At 54.2% G+C, this 20411-nt stretch overlaps 8 protein-coding genes across 8 annotated transcripts; 6 read left to right on the forward strand and 2 right to left on the reverse strand.

The window, feature by feature from the left end:
- Positions 1 to 82: 82 nt before the first annotated feature.
- On the forward strand, positions 83 to 490 carry BO80DRAFT_318993 (blue light-inducible protein Bli-3; the record flags this gene model as incomplete). The annotated part of the gene is made up of 1 exon (XM_025715105.1): positions 83 to 490. A coding segment is annotated over one exon (408 nt), but the record flags the coding sequence as incomplete, so codon positions are not given.
- A 164-nt stretch (positions 491 to 654) lies between these two features.
- On the reverse strand, positions 655 to 2462 carry BO80DRAFT_428154 (transcriptional regulator SPT3). Its single transcript, XM_025720186.1, has 4 exons — positions 2311 to 2462; positions 1745 to 1834; positions 866 to 1699; positions 655 to 813 (listed from the first exon to the last, which is right to left on the reverse strand). The coding sequence occupies exons 1-4, from the start codon at positions 2353 to 2355 to the stop codon at positions 808 to 810; spliced, it is 975 nt and encodes a 324-aa protein (XP_025571814.1). The 5' UTR covers positions 2356 to 2462; the 3' UTR covers positions 655 to 807.
- A 189-nt stretch (positions 2463 to 2651) lies between these two features.
- dph5 (diphthine synthase) lies at positions 2652 to 3963 on the forward strand. The gene is made up of 4 exons (XM_025717117.1): positions 2652 to 2791; positions 2864 to 2988; positions 3050 to 3809; positions 3869 to 3963. The coding sequence occupies exons 1-3, from the start codon at positions 2657 to 2659 to the stop codon at positions 3645 to 3647; spliced, it is 858 nt and encodes a 285-aa protein (XP_025571815.1). The 5' UTR covers positions 2652 to 2656; the 3' UTR covers positions 3648 to 3809; positions 3869 to 3963.
- On the reverse strand, positions 3759 to 4504 carry BO80DRAFT_496224 (uncharacterized protein; the record flags this gene model as incomplete). Its single annotated transcript, XM_025724001.1, has 2 exons — positions 3759 to 3809; positions 3869 to 4504. 2 exons carry the CDS (start codon positions 4502 to 4504, stop codon positions 3759 to 3761), a joined length of 687 nt encoding a protein of 228 aa, XP_025571816.1.
- A 667-nt stretch (positions 4505 to 5171) lies between these two features.
- On the forward strand, positions 5172 to 6195 carry BO80DRAFT_428156 (AP-2 complex subunit sigma). Its single transcript, XM_025720187.1, has 5 exons — positions 5172 to 5238; positions 5314 to 5353; positions 5416 to 5445; positions 5501 to 5731; positions 5805 to 6195. The coding sequence occupies exons 1-5, from the start codon at positions 5204 to 5206 to the stop codon at positions 5904 to 5906; spliced, it is 438 nt and encodes a 145-aa protein (XP_025571817.1). The 5' UTR covers positions 5172 to 5203; the 3' UTR covers positions 5907 to 6195.
- A 3260-nt stretch (positions 6196 to 9455) lies between these two features.
- Positions 9456 to 10104, forward strand: BO80DRAFT_428160 (uncharacterized protein). Its single transcript, XM_025720188.1, has one exon. It carries the CDS (start codon positions 9491 to 9493, stop codon positions 9833 to 9835), a length of 345 nt encoding a protein of 114 aa, XP_025571818.1. The 5' UTR covers positions 9456 to 9490; the 3' UTR covers positions 9836 to 10104.
- Positions 10105 to 10487: 383 nt separating this feature from the next.
- BO80DRAFT_190232 (sulfotransferase family protein) lies at positions 10488 to 11868 on the forward strand. The gene is made up of 4 exons (XM_025714106.1): positions 10488 to 10845; positions 10903 to 11075; positions 11132 to 11235; positions 11289 to 11868. The coding sequence occupies exons 1-4, from the start codon at positions 10701 to 10703 to the stop codon at positions 11722 to 11724; spliced, it is 858 nt and encodes a 285-aa protein (XP_025571819.1). The 5' UTR covers positions 10488 to 10700; the 3' UTR covers positions 11725 to 11868.
- A 2508-nt stretch (positions 11869 to 14376) lies between these two features.
- BO80DRAFT_496227 (MFS general substrate transporter) lies at positions 14377 to 20280 on the forward strand. The gene is made up of 8 exons (XM_025724002.1): positions 14377 to 14842; positions 14948 to 15076; positions 15207 to 16603; positions 16655 to 16935; positions 17923 to 18933; positions 18980 to 19161; positions 19209 to 19504; positions 19550 to 20280. Exons 1-8 carry the CDS (start codon positions 14723 to 14725, stop codon positions 20211 to 20213), a joined length of 4080 nt encoding a protein of 1359 aa, XP_025571820.1. The 5' UTR covers positions 14377 to 14722; the 3' UTR covers positions 20214 to 20280.
- Positions 20281 to 20411: the final 131 nt, after the last annotated feature.

A 20411-nucleotide genomic window follows, 5' to 3' on the forward strand; every position in this document is an offset into this window, starting at 1 on the left:
CCCCCCCCCCCCCCCATCCCCTCCTCCCCTTTTCTCTCCTCTTCACAGTACCAACCAACCTATACTAACAAACTAATCCCAGGAAACCGCCTCCACAACCCTAATCCTACACACAAACCTCTTCTCACACAAAACCCTCGACCTCACCCTCCACCCCACCGAAACCAACATGTCCTTCCTGGACCCGATCAGCGGCTCCTGGGCCTCCATCTCCGGCACGGCCACCATCGTGGCGGACCCCGCCACCGTCGAGAAATATTACTCGCCGGCGTTGAGGGCCTGGTTGGGCGATCTGGGCGATGGCGTGCATGATGGCGGGCCGGGGGATCCGCGCATCGGGGTGATTAAGTTGGAGGCGAAGACGGCGGTGTATGCGGTTGCGAGGAAGGGGGTGTTGGGACGGGCGGTGGAGACGGTCAAGAGTGTCGCGAGTGGGAATGTGCCGGCGGTGAATGAGATTAGGGAGTTGGGGAGGGGGGAGTTGGATGAGTGTGAGTTCTTATCCCCTTACCCCTTTGGATTGGACTTTGGTGGAGGGTGGGTGTAGGGTGATGGTACTGACGGGTTATAGGGCGGAGGACACATGCGTGAGGTGTTCACGCACTGAAATACTGAGTGCTGGCTGGTGTACTATGTGGAATGAGTTATGACGAATTGGGGAACATCTTTATTAGCTGGGATTAATCTACATGCATCGCCATGTTCATCCCCAAATATATCAATCAAATAAATTATCCATATCAATCAATCACTCCATACTCCATCGTAGTCGTAATTGGGGTATCAAACAACGCCAGTACCAAACCATCAAATCTAAAACAGTGTCAGTATCCAGCAGCGAAAGCAGCGAGGCAGCGCCACTTACCAATCGTAAAGGCATCCGCGCCGGCAACCGTCCATTATGCAGCAGCATCGCAATGTTCTTGTTCGGGGTCGCCTGCAGCTTGCGATACGCCTCGCGGATGTGTCGCGGCTCCACAGGCGTACGGCCCTCTTCAGGCGGATCGAAGAGACCGGTCTCGCGCTTGCGTTTCTTGATGCTCTCGCCGTTTTCCGCTCCGCCACGACGGTTCTTCTCTCGGTCCTCTCGCTCTTTGACCTTGAGGGCCTCCTCGGTCAGGGTCTGCACGATTTCAAAGGTCAAGAATCCTAAAATGTCGACAATGTCATCGTTCGGCTTGGACTCGGTCACAATGCCAAACCCCGCCCACTCGCGGAAGCGTTTACTCTTGCGGTACGTAAACGACGCCTGACGACATTCCGACCAGAACACATACTCCTCCTTGGTCATGTTCTTGGTGCGTTCGTCCGCGGCAGCCAGGCGCTGGAGCGTAGCGTAGTTCTGTTCTTCTTCCTCTTCGTCCTCTTCGTCTTCTCTCTCGGGAACCTGAACCGAGTAGAAGCTGTTCACATCCCACGCGAGACCTACCCGGGCCCGCTTGTTCTTCGGTTTCGAGGCGACATCCTGCGGTCCCGCAACTACACCCCCGGCGATGGGGTCATCGGCGGCGGCAAAATCCGCGGCATCAGCGCCGCCCTTGTCGTCGGAATCTTTGACGTTCTTGCGGACATCCTTCCAGGACAAGAAGGTCTTGAGACGGGACACCTTGGCCTTGTCATGGCGGATGAGAAAGATCAAGTCATCAGTAGAAATGGACCGCACGCCGCGACGGGTCGCCAGGGCGGTGCTTCGCGCGAGCTGAAGATATTAGCGGAATCCACCAACTGGAAACGGGGGGCATACAATTTCAACGACCTGCTGGCGGACAATCTCTTCAATTAAAGTGGTGGTATCCACGGATGGCTCGGCAGTTTCTCCAGAGACGAACATCATCTGGTGCAAAAGGTCAGTCAGCATGTCTTGGAACATGTCCTCAGTCTGCGTGTTAGGCTCCTCAGTCTCCGCATCCTGGGGCTGCTGCTCGCTATGGGTAGTGGGGTTGTATGTCTCTTCCATCGGCTCGTTCTCGGACTCAACCAAAGTCATGGCTTCATCGTAAGGTTCAGATTCCATGTTGAGACGCCTCAGCGGGCAGCCACAGGATGCATCGCATCGAAGTCGAACCGTGTTCAAGTAATTGCAGTAAGAGAAACCCAGAAGAACAAGCTAAGAGAAGAAGATCACATCATGCATATACACATGTATATAGAACACCCTGCATTCACTGTCAAGCGCAACACGGGTCCATAGTGATGCGACATCATCGCCAGTGACAGCAAGATATGAAAGTAATGATTTTCATATAGAATATACCAGAACAACAGAGACAGCACAAAGCACAAAGTAGAACCATAACAGCATCAGCTTACCTGCTGGATCTCCTGCCGATACTTGGGGGTTCGATCGGTAGACATACTGGCAGTTAACACCAATCGAGCAGTTCCACTGCGGAGAAACGAGTGAAGCCCAGGAAGACCCGGAGTGCGGTCTAACACAAACAACACAGAAACCTGTGACAATGTATATGGGATGGGGATAATGCGAATGAACACTGGACGCCGCTCTACACGTGAAACCAGTCACCTGACCCCTCAGGGCATTCGGAGTACTAGTTGATCCGGCCCGTTCTCCGCCGCCGCATTTGGTGGGGGATCTTGAAAGTTTCCCTCCCAAGTGGGAGCCACTATATTGACACACCTTTAATTGCGCATCACCATGTTGTACCTTGTGGGACTCGGCCTTGCCGACGAGACTGACATCACCGTCCGCGGCCTGGAGGTGGTCAAGAAGGCCGAACGGGTCTACCTTGAAGCATACACCGCGATTCTCCTCGTGGACAAGGAGAAACTAGTGAGTGTCGCCCGGCGCTTGACTTCTCTCCCCTACGTGCGGATCTGGCTGACTGGAATGATGGTTTAGTAGGAAGCTTTCTATGGACGTCCTGTTATCGAGGCAGACCGTGAGAAGGTCGAGAGCGGCAGCGATGAGATTCTCGCCGACGCCGACAAGGTGGATGTTGCCTTTCTGGTCGTTGGTGACCCATTCGGGTATGCTTATGCCTTATGCTTCTACTGTTCTCCGTGAAAGAACACCATGCTAACCGATCAGCGCCACAACACACACCGATCTAGTCCTCCGCGCCCGCGAATTGGGTATCGAATCCAAGGTCATCCCCAACGCCTCCATCATGTCCGGCATCGGCTGCACGGGTCTGCAGTTGTACAACTTTGGCCAGACGGTTAGCATGGTGTTCTTCACGGAGAACTGGAAGCCCTCGTCTTATTACGACCGGGTCAAGGAGAACGTTCAGCTGGGTCTGCACACGCTGGTGCTGTTGGATATTAAAGTCAAAGAGCCGTCGTACGAGAACATGGCTCGGGGACGGTTGGTCTACGAGCCTCCCCGTTTCATGACTGTCGCGCAGTGTGCGAGTCAGATGCTGGAGACTGAGGAGGAGCGCCAGGAGGGGGTTTGGGGACCGGACAGTCTGGCCGTCGGCGCGGCCCGTGTGGGAGCGGCGGACCAGAAGCTGGTGGCGGGTACCCTGAAGGAGCTGGCGGAGGTGGACATGGGACGGCCTCTGCACAGTCTGGTGCTGATTGGCAAGAGAGCGCACGACCTGGAGAAGGACTACATCCAGCAATTTGCCGTGGACCGGGCCACCTTTGATGCCAACTGGCAGAAGGGCGGATACGGGAGCATGTAAGCTGTTGCGAGGAAACGACCAACGAGATAGAATTCATACGCCAAATGACATGCTAATGAACCATGCAACCGAACACCAAGCCTTGCCATAGCCAATACGCTGTAAATTCCCTCATGCCGTCCTCCTCGCAAACAACCTCGTCAAGCGTTCCGGCAGTCGCATCTACACAATTAGCCAAACCGCAACACCAGAAATCAAGGAAAAGAAGATAATAAACCCACCGTAGCAGAAGAAGGCGTCTCGGGCGGCGTCTGCGTCCTATCACTCGCATAATCCGCATCCCGATCCCGATCGCCATCCTCATAATAATACTCCCCCTCCTCATCCTCATCATAACTCCCCTCCCCATCCTCCTCCTCCTCCACCGGAAACCACCTCTCCGGATCGCCATTATAAACAATCCACCACCCGATCCTCTCCCCGGCCGCATACTTATCCCTCAACTCCGTAATCGCCTCCATCGCCTCCTTCCCCAACGGCTCCTCCTGAAAAATATCCTCCGGCTTCCAACTCGTCTCCCCAATACCACCACCTCCCCCTTCTCCCTCCTCCCCTGCAGCACTCCCCCCCTCCGGAATCGAAATGACCTTCGCCCCGACATACGCAAACGGCTTACTCACCGCCTGATCAGACGTATCCTGGGGATCATATTGTTCAATGAAGCGGAGGGAGTTGGGGAGGCGGGAGAGGATCTCGGGATCGGTTTTCTGAAAACAGTTGAGCAGGAGGGAGGTCGTGAGTGGTTGTTGGATGTATTCGGCGGTTGCGTCTTCCAGGTTGTGTAGCACGATGTAGACTCGGATGCCGGTGAAGCCGGCGCGCGGCCAGCGGAAGCCGTAGAGCATGTAGACCGGCATTTTCTTTTTTTTCTGTCTGGGTCTTTTTTTGGTGGTGGTGATTGAGGGGGTGGGTTGGGTAGGTGAATGTCTGGGGGGCGTGGGTGTGTGAAGTAGGTGTTGTTGGTGGTGGTGGTGGTGGTGGTTAGTGGTGGTAGTGCTGGGTCATATCGTAATTCGGTGTTGCTGCTGGGATTGTGATTCTGTCTGACTCTCGAAAGAAAAGGAAGGAAAGAAAGGGGGAAATAGGGACTAAGTAAGAGGTGTAGATATTCTGGGGTACGGGATAGGATAGATAATATGCAGGGGCGGAGCGAAAGCGACAAAAGAGATGATATGTGCAGGGTTCCGTGATACGAGGGTCGTTCTTTGTTTGACTATCCCGTGGACAGACTGTCTACCTGATTAAGTACCCATCGCTATTCAATATCATGCATGCATATATATACATATATATCAAAATACATACACATATACACAACCAAATAGCAATGAACAAGATCATCTCTGAACTGGAATCATCCCCGCATCCCATGTCGAGCATCGATCTGATCGGTCAAAGTCAATTGGTGGCCGCTCAACGGTCAAAAGCGGTCGGGACGGGCAGTATCGAGTCGAGACTCGGCGGCAATGCCGCGGAGACATCCATTCTGGTGCTGAGTCCGCTCATTGACCTCTCTATCTCGCCCTGCTATTTGGGAACTGTTGTATGCAGACAGCATGGTTCTCTCATTTGTCATTGTTCAGAATCGTCAGTAAGTTGATCCCCCCCCCTTTTCCCTCTCCGATATATCCAGTCCGTGCAAGGAATACCCCTAATGCCGGAACAGGGGGAAGACGCGGCTTGCGAAATGGTATGCGCCGTATAGTGTGAGTTTCATGTCTATCTACCTTGGTGTCTTTGGACGACTGTCTAATATGTTGTATGTTAGGATGAGGAAAAAGTCAAGCTAAAGGGCGAGGTTCGTCCCATCGACTACACCCCGCATCGCAGACAGTAATAATAATCATCGTCAGGTCCATCGACTGGTCGCCCCCCGAGATCAAAAGTATCAATCGAACTTCGTCGAGTTCAAGCGCAGTACCAAAATCGTTTACCGGAGATATGCGGGGTTGTTCTTCTGCGCGTGCGTCGACGCCACCGATAACGAACTGGCCTACCTAGAGGCCATCCATTTCTTTGTCGAGGTGTTGGATCAGTTCTTTGGCAACGTGTGTGAGCTGGATTTGGTATTTAATTTCTACAAGGTGAGTGGTGCTTTGGTGCTTCTGATGTGGCGGGTATACGAGGGGGAACAGGAATGACGACTGATGTATACAGGTATACGCGATTCTGGATGAGGTATTCCTGGCAGGCGAGATTGAAGAGACCAGCAAGCAGGTGGTGTTGACGCGGTTGGAACACTTGGATAAGTTGGAGTGATTGGGTTCTTGGGATTGGTCCCTGGATGGAGAAGGGCATGGCCCGGTGGAATTGCATACATGGCCACGGATATGGTCATCATAGGAGTTAGGGATTTGGGCGGATCTTCAGATCCGAGCGTGTATATATTTATTATCGCTTCGTTGGTTGCCATTTTGTCTCGGCTCGCGATTGTTAATACCCTTTGCAAGACATCGTCCCCAATCAGTCTCGATTCGTTAGTATGGATTAAGAACCATGCAAGGCGCTTAATGAATGTATTTATAGCCGTTCCAGGTCGTGCAGGGTCGCCCAGGGTTCTCTTCTCAGGGTCCAGGTGTGACTGTTGGTGGCTGCCTACTGCAACAGCCGAATTTGACTGCCGTGATACTGCCAGCGGAGCACCCGAGACATCGCTGACACCCATCCACTCAACTCGCAGCACGCAACGGCCACCCAACAATGCATTTAAGCTTATTTCTGGTTGCAGAACTAGTGAATCCGCCCGGTTCCAACGATGGAATGGTGGATGACATCGACCAAGAGGGTTGTCTATAATCGGTACCATTCATTGCCTGGGTCGACATCTCACGCGGAGATGAGGTGATCGTGGGCAGCGATGGCGAGCCTGCCAACAACGATGGTGACAGCACTGACAGCACCTCTTGGCAATGCATACTTAAGGGGACTCACCCGGAGCTGATTCCTCGCTTGCTTTTTCTCTGCTTGATGCCAAACTGCACCACCACCCTGCGCTATCATGTTCACCTAGGATGGCTAGCTGGACTCTGGCCAAATTCCCACTTCGGAGCCGCGTCGCCTTCCAAGCCCTGAAACCCGACAAGCCCCGACACCGGATCAGTGAGCTGCAACAGGTTGAGAGCCTGCCGTCCGATCCCGATACACCACCCATACAGAGGGTAACAAGGTCGTCCGTATCACCGCTGTTTCGAACCGTTCAACTCCTCCCAGCCGCTCATCTGGTGATAATCCCGCACCGGCTCGTGCGCCGTAGCAAAAACCGGAATCTGCTGGCTGATCCTCATCAGACTGAACAGCATCCACCGGTCGCTTAGCGATCTTCCGTCCTTGAGATCAACCGCCGTGACAAGTTGATAACCATACCTTACGTATCATGATTTTGGTCGAGCGCCTGCATTCACGGAGATTTGGGGATGGGCATTCCATGGGTCCGCAACCCCACGTCGGGCGGCTCGCCAGTGGGAACGGCCTCTGACGGGGCCTGGATGATGGGGCTTACGACGCTTCATTTATCGACCGGTCGTCTGATTGATTGATAGGAGGCGGATCCATGCCCCAGATGACTATCAGTCGGGCTTTTGGTCTATCGATCATCCCATCTCCGACATCAATCCTTAACTTTTGTTAGGGATGCGGGGTTTGAAAAGGGGAAAGAATAACAGGGAGAGGAAGGAAAATAGGAACACCAGGAAACAGGAACTGGCGACAAGTTCATACGATTGCAACTCAGGAGGACAGACCCAGACCGCAGACCGCATTCGAGACTCTTCTGGCTTGCGGAGAGGCGGCCAACGGGTCACTAGTGTTGTCCACTTTCACGGGGACATGACTAGTAGATAGTGCCAAGGCGCCGTGCTGGAAGTCGTCGGGTAAGGCGAGTTTCATCATTTCATGGCTCGGCCGTAAGAGCCAAGAGGAGACAAGTGAGTGCGTGGGATTAACTTGCACTTCGTGCGCGTAACCAGTGGACTCGCGGTGGGAATCCGAGATGGACTGATCAACTCGACCTTGCCTTTTTGGTTCCATATGAACCTTTGCTAGCGGGCTGACGCCGTTAGTTGCTGAGCCACCGACATACGTCACGCAGGCTGTACAGTCTTCAGGTTACTCCGTATACAGTTGAGGTCTTGAGGAGACCAGTTGGAAGGACAGGCGTCGCATCGCATGCTAGGTGCAACTCATGACACCTTTGATACTATGTAAATACTGATGAAGCAGTTGGAGATGCCATTTGCCTGACATGCCATGGCGGATAACTTTAGATTGCCTATACTGAGGGAATAGCGTGCCCACCAAGCAAGCCATACTCCACATGGAGAACTGGTTGTCCACAGTCAGGGGAATGATAGAATCCCACGGGTGGCGGAGCGGGGAGTATTACTCCATGCACTACGGAATAATCATGGTATGCAATCGAGGATCATTCCAGACATGTGTGCCCTGAAGCCATCACTGCACCATTGGCAATTGGTCCAAAGCACGATGATGAGGCTGGAGCGAGTTCCACGCGGACGACGACGTGGAAATGTGCAGCCGCCACCAGATGGCAAAAACCGCTCAAGCTTCAAGCTTGTTCCACAGTGGAACACAGACGCGGGTCGGTGCCAGGGCATCCGCACGGCAAGTGTGGACAACCCATGCTGTGTCGGGCACTGGGCTCGACTCTCAAACCGCAAGCGGACTCCTGGATTACTTCCCTGGGATGTCCGAAACCTGTCCACTGCGAGAATTGCCCAGACCGTGCTTGAACAGTGTATATAACGAAGACTTTTCAGTCTATACAGGAGTAGATCTTTCAATGGCTCCACAGCGAGGACGAACAGTAAACCTCATGAAGTTGAACGGGGATGAGGGTCCTATCCCGTGCGCTTTGCTGGGATGGATTGGATGTGAGTGACCGCTTTGACATTAGACAGAAGTTTAATAGAATGAAACCACCAATCCTGTAGTTGATGCGACAGAGGACTAAGAACTGTAATCTGTAACAGATGTCAAGGATATCCTTTGTGCCATCTCATAGATCTAGTTCTCGCCCTGGGCGTCCCTGAGCGGTCTGATTAGATTGCAACTCATTTCCTTGATGATCTGGAACTCTGTCTCGTTGCACCAGACATCATCGTAGCCTCTGAGCTGTGTAGAGAGAGAGGGTGGTGAAGAGTCGTTAGAATTAGATGCTGTTGGAGACAACTAGGATGGGGACTAGCCGGTTCGGGATAGCTGCACGGGAAGGACGACTAAGCAGTGTCGGCCAAGCAGTAATGCCACCGCCAGCATCGTAATCTACACGCCACCACCAAGTATACAGTGTGGTCGGGAGGAGGAATCCATGGATGCATTCCACATCCAAAGCATATCGTGGGTACACTACGACGCGAAATCGCAGAGATTTCGACCCTTGCCGAGTACACCGCAGCGGAATGCAGGGGCAGTCCTCGTACATTGACTCGATACTATGTCCTCCGTATCTGTACATGGTATAGTCTCATCTGTACTGTGTACTCACGTAATGAACAGACCCTGAGTTGTGGAGATGGAAGACGTTTCAGGCCTCGTTTGTCTGCATTGGGAAGCGGAAACCAAGCTGGAACCGTCAAGCCAAGGCCATTGTCGTTCTTCAGGTTGGAGATTGAAAGCGTCCTTCCCCTTTCGCGATGCCCCAACCCCGTGGCGTGGGTGGCTTTACATTAGCCCGGGCGGGGAGTGGCACTTATCTACATGATTAGTTGATTCCCTCGTCGTACCAGCGGTGACGGAGAAATGTACGCGTCGTCTATTGTGGTCCACGGCCAATCAACGGCGGGCCGGGCACGGTTCGACAGTTCAGCCTATGAAGACCAGATCCAATGCCAGAGAATCCAGAAGCTCAACGATCGCCCGGCGAAACACAGGCCTACGCGGCCGATCCCTGGGAGCAGCGACAGCGAGGCTTGGCAGGTCTCCATCCTCCACTTCTGCTGCTGTTCCTCTGTTCCATCTTTGCTTCGGCTGCTGCCCCGCCGCCGCCCTGGCCTCCTCCTGCGGTCGACAACGGACAATCAGGAGACGGCACCGCGGCTACGTTCCCTGAATCCCCTCGCCTCCTCTCGCTTGTGACTGGCCCAGCACCTCGGGTTCCCCTTGGCGAAATGCGTGGAAACATGCGTCCTCCCTCCAGCCAGTGGAAGAGGAGGGGGCAATCCACCCCCTGACTATCGTTCTGGCTTTCGGGTGGACGTCAGCCGGTGACGTCTAGTATTATGGTTCCCCGTGCAGGGTTTCTTTTTTTGGGTGTCCAATTCGACGTGACCTGTTATACTTCGTACCCAAGTCCCGTGCAATGCCACTGGCACAATACAATGGTCATCGATGTCATTGCAACGAAGAATGTCGAGAACGTGGGCGACCCGGCGGGTCTCCGCCGGGGGAAAGAAGGGATGGAGTGATGGCGAGAGGGGAAATGCAGGAGGACAACAATCATCACTCAAGTCACCGAAAGGGAAACAAAAATGGAAGAATGGAATTGAGAAAAAAAAAAAAAAAATAAAAAAAAAAAAAAATGGGGAAGGAAAAAAAGAAAAGGTATAACCGCGCCGTTTCAGAAGTACTACTCGTTCCCTTATTTTTTTGGAGATCCAAAGACCATCCATCCAGCCAGACCAACCCAGATTTTTCCCCAGTTGCCACTTCTTGTCATCCACTACGGAACAATTATCGAATTAATTACTCTTTCGGCGCCAGTTTGCCAAGGTGCTTTGGCTAGTGGGATCTTAGCCTGACCTGCCCATCGGGACTAGCCAACTACGGCCGGCCTGGGTTATCTACGACTCCATCACCTTGATTGCTCTGGATCTTCCCCGGGCTCCTTTTAATCTCTGCAACGCCAGCTTCCAGTCCTTCTTTTCTACTCTCTCTTCATCATCTTCCCTCTCTGTCTGGTCCGGCACCTGCTCCTTTCTTTCCGACCAGCGTCCCTTGCAGTTCGACCTCCAGTACTATAACCAAGCGAACCCCCGGTAGTTGGTTTAAGTTCGCACTCTACTCAACCACCAAGTAATACGACACAACTCTACCACCATGTCCCTCATCCACGCCGACAACCTGGCTCCTCAGCCATGGACCGATGTCTTCACTGATGATACCTGTATCGACCGCCGCAAGTGCCACCGTACCGTGCCCATGAAGGTGCTGGCTCTCGGTGTGGGAAGAACCGGAACTGCTTGTAGGTTCTATTATGGAGACAGACGTCTGAGCGCGTGACTAACTGGTTTCTAAACAGCCCTCCGCATCGCCCTGGAACGCCTGGGCTACATGAAAACCTACCACATGATGTCCGCCAGTATGGAGAACCCTCCCGACTGCTTGATGTGGCACGACGCCCTGGCGGCCAAGTACGACGGTGTGGGAGAGTTCGGTAGAAAGGAGTGGGATCAGCTCCTGGGAGATTGTCAGGTAAGCCGTCTTTACTATCGCTCACTCACAAGAAATCGCCAGCTGACTTGAAATAGGCCGTTTGTGACTGGCCTGCTTGTGCCTTCGCCAAAGAGCTCATCGAGGCCTACCCCAACGCCAAGGTCATTCTGACGACCCGTGATGTGGACTCATGGCATGCGTAGGTTTTCCCACCCGTTTGTGTTGCCGCGACGTCAGTCTAACGTTCTGCAGGTCCGTCATGAAGACTGTCTGGTGGCGTGTCTCCGACCCTGAGCACAAGCTCGTTTCGAACTTCAGCTGGGCCGCCAGCATGTACTACCCCATGCTCAACAAGTTCTTCCAGACCTTCTTCCGCGGCGACTTTCCCAACAAGGGTAAGCAGGTCTACCTCGACCACGTTGAAGAGATCCGCAGCCTGGTTCCTCCCGAGCGACTGCTCGAGTACAAGATCCACGAAGGGTGGGGCCCGCTTTGCGAGTTCCTGGGCGAGGAGGTTCCCGACACTCCTTTCCCCCGCGGGAACGACATGGCCGACTTCTTCAAGCGCTGCCGCGGCCGCAACAGGCGCCAGATGCTGAACGCCGCCCTGCAGGCTGTCACCATGGGTGGTGCTCTGCTTGCCACTGGGTTGGTTGCTACCATGGCCTTCAAGCGCTTCTCCCGGTAGATGCGCTTGTGTCGTGACCTGCCCTTGTTTTTGTTACTATTATTACCGCAGCATGCGCTGGGCGCCAATGCTGGGGGCGTTGCTCTATTTGGCTTTAATTATTCCCAAAACTGCTTTCTCTTGCTGATATATACCGATGAGCGTACCACCCTGATGTGGGGTGGGTAATACCGATGTTTTGCTATTTCCTTATCTCTTGCTGGATTTTGCTGTACGGCTTACGGTGGGGGGTTTCTTGGCTGTGTTTATTAGACTTACACCTGGCTGGATTGCTGTTGCCTGGCGCGGATGGAGTCGACGAGAGATGAATCTACATTACTTGGCCTATTAGCACCTTGGTCTAGTGTCTTGTGTTCTTGGCCGTATTTAGTATTGTGTCGTATGTACGGCCGTCTCGGCATGTCACCAGCAGTCCGACATCCGCCTTGGCCTGCATGGGAAGAGTCGCCCTACAAGGCCATGGCGGTCGCGGGCTTTGCTTGGCGTGGCCTCGCAGCGGGTGTATCTTCTCCGTCCGCTGTCGCTATTCCAGCGTCATCCTGTGGGAGGCTGGCTACCGAGACTGGCGGTAGCGCCCATACCGTAGATCTATTGACTAGCTGCATGCATCTCGTGCAGTGGTTGGCGGGAAATTTACCAGGGACACTGGCCACACTGTACAACATCGACCGCTGGCGACAACCACCGGCCAATCCGGACTGTGCAATAGCACGTGGAGCATCACCCGATGACATAAGGAAAGGCCCGGGCGATGCAAGTCATGCCTCTGAAAATTGAGCGGTTACTACTTCCGCCCAACCTGATCTTTGAGGCGAAAAGGGCACGCCTAAGAATAGAGTTCCGCTGATACAGCCAAGATTCATACTCCAGGGGGTATGAGCGGAGCGCTTATGGAACGATGCTGATACGATGCTACTATAACTATATTAGGGAGATGATAGATACCGATCGATGAACGTATCCAAAATTATACACCTCGATTGTGATGGATAAGTATACTAGCGTGCATGCCGGCAAGCGCCAGGATTCGGCACCCGATTTGGGACCCGAGCTCCGTACTTGTATGCCGTACTGTGGCTTCATTACTATTGAACCTACTCTGCCAAGCCCATTCTACATTGTTCAATCTCCCAAGGGCTAAACATAGAAAAGCCCCTCTCGCTTTTCATTTCACCTCACCAGCCACGCCAGAATATCTTCTCCAATACCCACCTACATTATCCCCTTTCCCCTTCCTCCCTCCCTCCCCCAGGCTCCAACAATCACATGGTTCCCAACAATAATCCAATAAAGAACCCAACCCCTGTGCCTGTACCTGTGCCTGTGCCACCACCGAACCAACTAGCCAGCCAGCTTCTGCAAGTGGGTCCCACCTCCTCGGCTCCACCGGGTCTCTTTCATAGTTTTTTTTTCTTTTCCCTCCCAGACGCCTCCCTCTCCAACCACCAACCGTGGCGTGGCGTGACGTGGCGTCGACATACCCCCCTTGACGAATGGTAATGGCATTTGGAGACTGTGGCAGGTTTCCCCGTCCCTCGGGCGCGTGGTCGTGGACACTAAGCCGTATTCGGACCTTAGTGTCGGCGTTAATTCCTGATTATATACCATACAGTCTATTACTGGTCCGTACAGGGAGTAAGATATACCCCGTCGTAGGCGACGCGTATCCATTGTATTGCAGGGTCGTCGTTCTAGTTCCGAGTCCTGAAAATAGCCGGGGGGGGTGAGCATCGTGGGTTGGGTTGTTCATTGGATGGATAATAATCTGGTGGTTCCCGCTGTCCTGTCTGGCTATTTGGGATGGATGGGGGGGTGTCTACGTGGAGGGGGTACGTAAGTAGGGACTACTATCTACTCCGTATGCCGTACGGAGTATGGTGGTGGGAATTTTCCCTTGCTTTTGTTTGTTTCTTTGGCTTTCTTTGTCGGCTTTCTTTTTGGGATCTTTTTCTTCTGGTGTGTGGTGGTGGTGGTTGCTTTTTATATACAGGAGGATTTATAGAGCTAAGGTGTGTTATGTGATGTTGTGGATCTGCTAACAACAGGTATGCTTAAAAATTGGTTGACTCCGTACTAAGTATCAAAATGATGAGGATCGGAGCGTATACGTAGTGATTCAACGTGGACAGCTCGAGCTAAGCATTATAGAACAAGTTCCTCCGTCATGCACCAGGTGTCAGATGCGCCACACGATCGTCTATCGTCAACCTCATGACGATTAGAGTACAGAGGAAGAACGCAATGTCGCTGAGGACTACTATGTAACCGGACAGTAGTGGCTTGCTGGCCATACCGATATCTGACATATCACGATCGGTCTGGCAGCATCTCGACTGCCATGTCAACCTGCACCTGCGCGGAATCACCGTGCTTTCTATTCATCAGGCCCGGCTTCAGCACGACGCAATAAACAATAAACATGAACAGCCAGTGCCGGATCGGGAGTGGGGATACCATCATGCTCCACAAAGGTATCCAATCAGGGTTGCGGCCACTACAATTCCAGAACTCCGACTGGGCGCAGCTAAACCTCTTCGGGCGCCATCGTACGTTGGCGGGGCTTGGCACACCCCACCCAACGAGGAAATGGAAAATGGGCGTGTAATGGGAGGAACGAACGGTGGCCAGCCTGAAGCATAACGCAGGGATCGCCAAACATGAGTGACCCCGGGGTCGCTGGCGGGCAAAAGACGAGGGAGCTGCCAATTGCGCTGCCCTTGTTTCGCCGCTCGCTTCTTATATCATCATCGCGGATCCTTCCCCTTCCCTACGTTCCCCGACTTCCCCTTCCATTCTTGTCGTTCGCGATTCGGGATCGTCCAGTTCATCCCTGTATACATCGGGTGGCCCTGCATTGACTGCTGGATCTTCTCGCCGCCTTGATTTCTTTTGCTTCTTCTTCTTCTTCTTCCGCCGACATTCCTTTTACCTTCCCGCTCATCCGATCGATCGATTCTTAATTTTTGGGATCAGCCTCAGCAAGTGATGTGAAGAATCCATGGTTGTCTATACTCGCATCTCCGGAGGCTCCGCGCCGTCCGTCATACTTGCCTGTGTGGCTCTGTTTTGCGCCTGTCTGCAAACCGTCATCGCCGAGATCGACTCGGTCTTTAAATCGGTGAGTTGCGTCGCGGCTTAGCGTCACTCCAGCTCCCTTGCACGCAATAGTAGCCAAGATGTTCGCCACCCGGATCGCTAACCTTGTCTCAACCTCCACCTTCAGCGACCTGATCTCTATCCTCCCGTGCTTACCTTGGAACATCGTGTGCCCGACAAGCTCAGCCCCGGGTACATCTTTGTCGGTCCCTATGAGGCGTCCAATTCGGGCCCGTATATTTATGACGATGAGGGGGTATGCTCTGATAATCTCTGCCCTAGTTGTCGGATCGAAGCGTTAACCATGATCGTAGAACCTAGTCTGGAGTGGCTGGGGCAACTCGGGCCCCGGAAATGCTCACGGCATGCACGTCTGCAAATACAAGGGGAAGGATCACTTGTGTTTCTTCCAGGGAGTCCAGCAGAATGGGTACTGCAGAGGTCATGGAGTAATCATGGATGACAACTACCGCATCGTCCGAACCGTAGTTCCTGGAGGTGGCATGGCATCCAGCGACATGCACGAATTCTTGCCGATCAATGACGGCAAGACCGCCTTGATGACGGTCTACCAACAACGTCAGTTCGACATGAGCCCGTGGAACGTCAAGTCCGGCATGGGATGGGTGATGGAGAGTATCTTCCAGGAAGTGGACGTGGAGACCAACGAGGTTCTGTTCGAGTGGAAGTCCCTCGACCATGTCGACCCCTCCGATGGCTACACCTGGCCAAGCCACACGGATACGTCGGGCACCGGGCTGGACCCGCGCTCGCCGTGGGATTACTTCCACATCAACTCGATCGACAAGAACGCAGACGGCGATTATCTGATCTCCTCCCGCCATACCTGTGCGATCTACAAGATCTCCGGCAAGGACGGATCGATCATCTGGCGACTGCACGGGGCGCGTCCCACGTTCAAGAACATCAACTTTAGCTTCTCGCAGCAACACGATGCGCGGTTCCTCAGTGAAAACTCCACCCACACCCTGCTGTCCTTGTACAACAATGGGTTCAATGGTTTCAACCGGACTCATGAGTACTCCTCCGGCATGCTCATTCTGATCGATCACCGAGACAACACAGCAACCCAGCTACACGACTATGTCCCCCCCGGCAAGAACATGATCAGCTCTAGCCAGGGTAACATGCAGGTCCTTGAGAACAAGAACGTGTTTATCGGGTGGGGCAACAACGCCTACGTGTCGGAGCACGACGAAGAGGGTAATGTATTGCTCTGGGGCTATATCGACAAGGACCGGATCATGAACTACCGTGCCCAGAAATTCGAGTGGGAGGGCAATCCCACCGACGTGCCGGCTCTGTGGACGTACTCGCAATCCACTGACACCTTCTCTCCGACGAGTTTCTATGTCAGCTGGAACGGTGCGACCCGGGTGAAGTACTGGCGGTTCTACGGCGCCACGAACTCGACGGGCCCCTTTATGCTCGTCAAGCAGGTCGAGAAACGCGGATTCGAGACCAGCTATTCCTCGCCGCATTTCTACCAATGGTGCTATGTCGAGGCGGTGGATGTGGCGGGCAAGGTCCTGGGCAAGTCCCGGACCATGTTTACCTTCATCCCCTCGACCGAATTGCAGAGCCACTGTGGAAAGGAATCGTGTGAGAATGCGCAGGCCTATGGACTGCCCGGAGAGGAGGGTGCTGGCCCCGTGATACCCCCGGCGGGCATCAACACTGTGCCCTGGATTGATCCTGGCCACCCTGAGGCGCACTTCGACTGGGGTCAAACCGGGGATGCGTCGGAGAAGGAGGAGAGCGGGTCCGGCACTCTGAGGACCGCATACGGTAAGCCATCCCAGCTAACCTGCAGTAAACAAGTCCCCGCTGACTGTGCCGTTATAGATAACGTTGGGTGGATCGCTCCCGCCTTTGGGTTTGTCGTTGCGATCGTTGCCATCTACACGGTCCTTCGGGTGTATCGACGTCAGCAGCAATTCAGCCGGGTGAAGGAGAGGGGGTCGTCGGAGAGCCTGGACAGGGCCGAGGGGTCCAGGCCCTGGCGAGGGTCGGATGAAGCACCGTGGTGGCATTGGCGACGCTGGACGGGGCCGCAGGAGCCTCCGCGGTACTTCCCATTGGCTGAACAGCGGAGTTCGTCCTGGCGACAGAGTGGGAATCATGCGCGATAGATCTAATATCTAATACACCACCTACTATATATACACCATTTGTGGCCACTTTATCCGACTTAACTATACACGGTATACACACGGTGCAATGTACCTGCTGACTAAGAGGCTCATGACGATACGATACCGGAGATCGATACGCGAGACGGTCATCGGATAACGATACACAAGGCCGAACGATACGTCACTGCGGCCACTGACTCGTGGGGACCGACGGATAGATGCGAGCAGTTCTCGGTTCAGTCTCGACGCCTCGAATTGCGTACTTGCGCTGAGCCTCTGACGCAGCCTGCATCGGTTCCAGCTGGCTGAGTCGGGGCCACTACGTAGTTTTTTTTTCCAAACGAGGCGGTCTTGACGCTCGGTCGGGCGCGTAACACGTCGCGCGTCAATCTGATGGTGGTGGCTCGATCGGAAAAGAACCTCCGGGCTGGTGTTTCACGGTAATGGCAGCAAAGTCTGGATGAGACGCTGGTGAGGGGGGTCTTTAAGCTGGGCGGGTCGGTTTCGAGTTAGTCTTCCGTCGATAGATAGGGGAAACGTCCAGAAAAAAAAATCATCGAAATTAAAATCGCGAACAGGGTAACGAGCGTGCCAAGACGCCAGTGCGCGGACGAGGAAAGGACGGAAGAGGCCGGCTGCAGCGGGTGGAGATGAGCGTCGCAAGCTCTGGGAAACACTGCCGATCGGTTTTCATACCATACATTGTGTCTCATTGTATTCAGTATCAGTATTCGTACTTCGTATGTAGTATTCAGGATCTGCCGAACTGGGCAGTTCTCCTGATGGTCTTGACTACTACTACTACTGCTACTACTACTACTACTACTATCTGACTTCTCACTTCTCGTCACTCATTCATACATTCTCTTCGCTTGAGATCCATCCGATCTCTAGTCAGCCCCTCTTCTCCTCTTTTCGTCACCTGTGCGTGGGCACCCTATCATAGTCCGCGCCGGACCAACGCTGCACCTCCAAATGCCTGCGCCAAAATCCGGATCCCAAGGAACCGCCGGGCGTCCGTCGCTACCGTCGCTATCGCTGTCCTCCACCAACCCGTCATCCTCGTCGGCCATCGACTCCCCAGCGGCCACGCCCAATCCCCTCTCGGCCACCTCGGCCTCCTTCGCCCACTCCTCCAAGAACCGGAATGCTCGTCACACCCGAGCAACCTCTTGGACCTCCGCCCACGACCAAAGCGGTCTCCCTTCCCCCGCTGACTTCTCCCTCTCCACCTCCCAACGCCGACGCCGAGAGTCCAACATCTCCCTCGCTGACGTCTCCGAGGGTTCCTCCGGCCGCTACGACGACGACGACGACGACGATTACACTGGCGACACCATGGCCGTGAGAAACACCTCCTTCGACTGGGGTCCTGGCCATGCCCGCAGCCGCTCCCAGTCCTACAGCCAGCCACAGATGTCCCTGCTACAACCTCGCGAACTCGCCGACTCGTCGGCACCGCGCTCGCGGCCGGCGCCCGTCACATGGATGTCCCTCCCGCGAAAGGGACAGCTCGCCCTCCTGGGCCTGTGCCGGGTCTTCGACTTTCTGCAAATCGCCTCCTTGCAGGCATACATGTTCTACCAGCTGAAATCGTTCGATGAGAACCTCTCCGACGCCGACGTTTCCACCCAGGCCGGGATCCTGCAGGGTGCCTTTACCGCGGCGCAGTTTGCGACAGCCATCCCTTGGGGTCGAGTGGCCGATGCAGAATGGGGTGGACGGAAATTTGTTCTGCTGGTTGGTCTGCTGGGCACGTCACTGTCCTGTCTGGGCGTGGCCTTTTCGACGTCGTTCGCGCAGGCCGTGTTCTGGCGCTCGTTTGGGGGTGCCATTAATGGGACCGTGGGGATTATTCGGACCATGATCGCAGAGAATGTGAAAGAGAAGAAGTACCACTCGCGCGCGTTTTTGATCCTCCCAATTGGCTTCAACATTGCCGCGCTGTTTGGGCCGGGTAGGTATTTTGCTTGCGATACTGGTTCTAGGCTAATCGTATACAGTGATGGGCGGTATGCTGGCTGACCCAGTCAAGGCGTATCCTCGCCTCTTTGGCCCAGATTCGTCTTTCGGAGGCGCAGACGGTGTACAATGGCTTGTCCGCTACCCTTACGCGTTGCCCATGCTGGCGAATACCATCTTTCTGTCATTTGCGGCTGCCTGTGTTGCCATCGGTTTGGAGGAGGTACGTATTTTGTTCGAGAGCTGGCTGTGCGCTGCTAATCTTTGCAGACTTTGGAAGCTTGTAAGGGCAAGCCCGGGTTGGGCGTCTTCTCGATGCGCATCTTCGCTCGCGGCATTCGCGCAGTGGTTCCCTCGTCCTCCCCGTTATACCACCGACTGCCTTTCGCGGACTATGATGAGGAAGGTCCTCTGTTGAACCGTCGAGATACCACCGAAAGTTACGAGATGGAGGAGAAGGCGACCAAGTCGACCCGTCAGTCTCGCACCCTGCCGTTCCGGCGGATCTGGACCAAGAACGTGCTGTGCACTCTGTTGGCACAGGCGTTCTTCGACTTTCAGATGGGGTAAGTTACACCTTGTTTACCGGGGGTCAAATGCTGACGGTCCAGTGCTTTTAACAACCTCTGGTTGCTCTTCCTCTCGACTCCCCGATATGACGCCAATGACCCCGCCAGTCCGATCCAGCGGCTGCCGTTTATTTTCACTGGCGGACTGGGCATGCTGCCCCAGAGTGTCGGTTTCGCTACCGCCATTCTCGGCGTGATCGGGATGCTCCTCCAGTTCACCATCTACCCCAGTATCAATGGCCGCCTGGGTACCGCCAAGAGCTACCAGTACTTCTTGACGCTGTTCCCCTTGGCTTACGCGTTTGCACCATACATTGCGCTCGCGCCGTCGTCCGCGCCCCCGCCCGGGCAGGCCAACGGAGGCTGGGTGTGGTTCTCGATCATTGTGGTCCTCTTCCTGCAAGTGACCGCGCGGACGTTCACGCTCCCGACTTCGATCATCCTGTTGAACAACTGTTCCCCCCACCCCTCGGTGCTGGGCACCATCCACGGCATCGGACAGTCGGTGTCGTCGGCCTTCCGCACCATTGGGCCGATCTTCTCCGGATCGTGGTACGGCTACGGTCTGGAGATGGGCATGGTAGGATTTGCGTGGTGGCTGATTGCGCTGGTGTCGGTGTTTGGCTGTGTGGCAGCCATCTTTGTATACGAGGGTTCCGGACATGAGATCTGTCTTCCCGGCGAGGAAGAGGAACTCCGGGACTGATTGCATTGGCGTTGCTTGTTTCTTGTACATATATCCCTGGACCATGCATAGCGGAGTCCGATGTTGCTTTTGTTTTTTTTTTTTTTTTTTTTTTTTTTTTTTTTTTTTTTTTTTTTTTTAATGTTGGGAATCGGTTGCTGTTATGAAAGGCAGGCTTCCGACAAGGAATAGATGCATCTAATAGAGTTGCTGTCATAA

The sequence above is a fragment of the Aspergillus ibericus genome (assembly GCF_003184845.1).
Source record: "Aspergillus ibericus CBS 121593 unplaced genomic scaffold BO80scaffold_44, whole genome shotgun sequence".
Classification (NCBI taxonomy): Eukaryota; Fungi; Ascomycota; class Eurotiomycetes; order Eurotiales; family Aspergillaceae; genus Aspergillus; species Aspergillus ibericus.

Coding starts and splice junctions, on each gene's coding strand:
- BO80DRAFT_428154 (XM_025720186.1), bottom strand. CDS start 2,355: ATGTCTACCGATCGAACCCCCAAGTATCGGCAGGAGATCCAGCAG. Junction 1,835..2,310: donor ATCGGCAGGAGATCCAGCAG/GTAAGCTGATGC, acceptor CTTTTGCACCAG/ATGATGTTCGTCTCTGGAGA. Junction 1,700..1,744: donor GCCAGCAGGTCGTTGAAATT/GTATGCCCCCCG, acceptor TAATATCTTCAG/CTCGCGCGAAGCACCGCCCT.
- BO80DRAFT_428160 (XM_025720188.1), top strand. CDS start 9,491: ATGCCAGAGAATCCAGAAGCTCAACGATCGCCCGGCGAAACACAGGCC.
- dph5 (XM_025717117.1), top strand. CDS start 2,657: ATGTTGTACCTTGTGGGACTCGGCCTTGCCGACGAGACTGACATCACC. Junction 2,792..2,863: donor TCGTGGACAAGGAGAAACTA/GTGAGTGTCGCC, acceptor ATGGTTTAGTAG/GAAGCTTTCTATGGACGTCC. Junction 2,989..3,049: donor GTCGTTGGTGACCCATTCGG/GTATGCTTATGC, acceptor CTAACCGATCAG/CGCCACAACACACACCGATC.
- BO80DRAFT_496227 (XM_025724002.1), top strand. CDS start 14,723: ATGGTTGTCTATACTCGCATCTCCGGAGGCTCCGCGCCGTCCGTCATA. Junction 19,162..19,208: donor TTGCCATCGGTTTGGAGGAG/GTACGTATTTTG, acceptor TAATCTTTGCAG/ACTTTGGAAGCTTGTAAGGG. Junction 19,505..19,549: donor TTCTTCGACTTTCAGATGGG/GTAAGTTACACC, acceptor CTGACGGTCCAG/TGCTTTTAACAACCTCTGGT.
- BO80DRAFT_428156 (XM_025720187.1), top strand. CDS start 5,204: ATGGTTCTCTCATTTGTCATTGTTCAGAATCGTCA. Junction 5,239..5,313: donor GTCATTGTTCAGAATCGTCA/GTAAGTTGATCC, acceptor ATGCCGGAACAG/GGGGAAGACGCGGCTTGCGA. Junction 5,732..5,804: donor TGGTATTTAATTTCTACAAG/GTGAGTGGTGCT, acceptor TGATGTATACAG/GTATACGCGATTCTGGATGA.
- BO80DRAFT_190232 (XM_025714106.1), top strand. CDS start 10,701: ATGTCCCTCATCCACGCCGACAACCTGGCTCCTCAGCCATGGACCGAT. Junction 10,846..10,902: donor GGGAAGAACCGGAACTGCTT/GTAGGTTCTATT, acceptor GTTTCTAAACAG/CCCTCCGCATCGCCCTGGAA. Junction 11,076..11,131: donor AGCTCCTGGGAGATTGTCAG/GTAAGCCGTCTT, acceptor GACTTGAAATAG/GCCGTTTGTGACTGGCCTGC.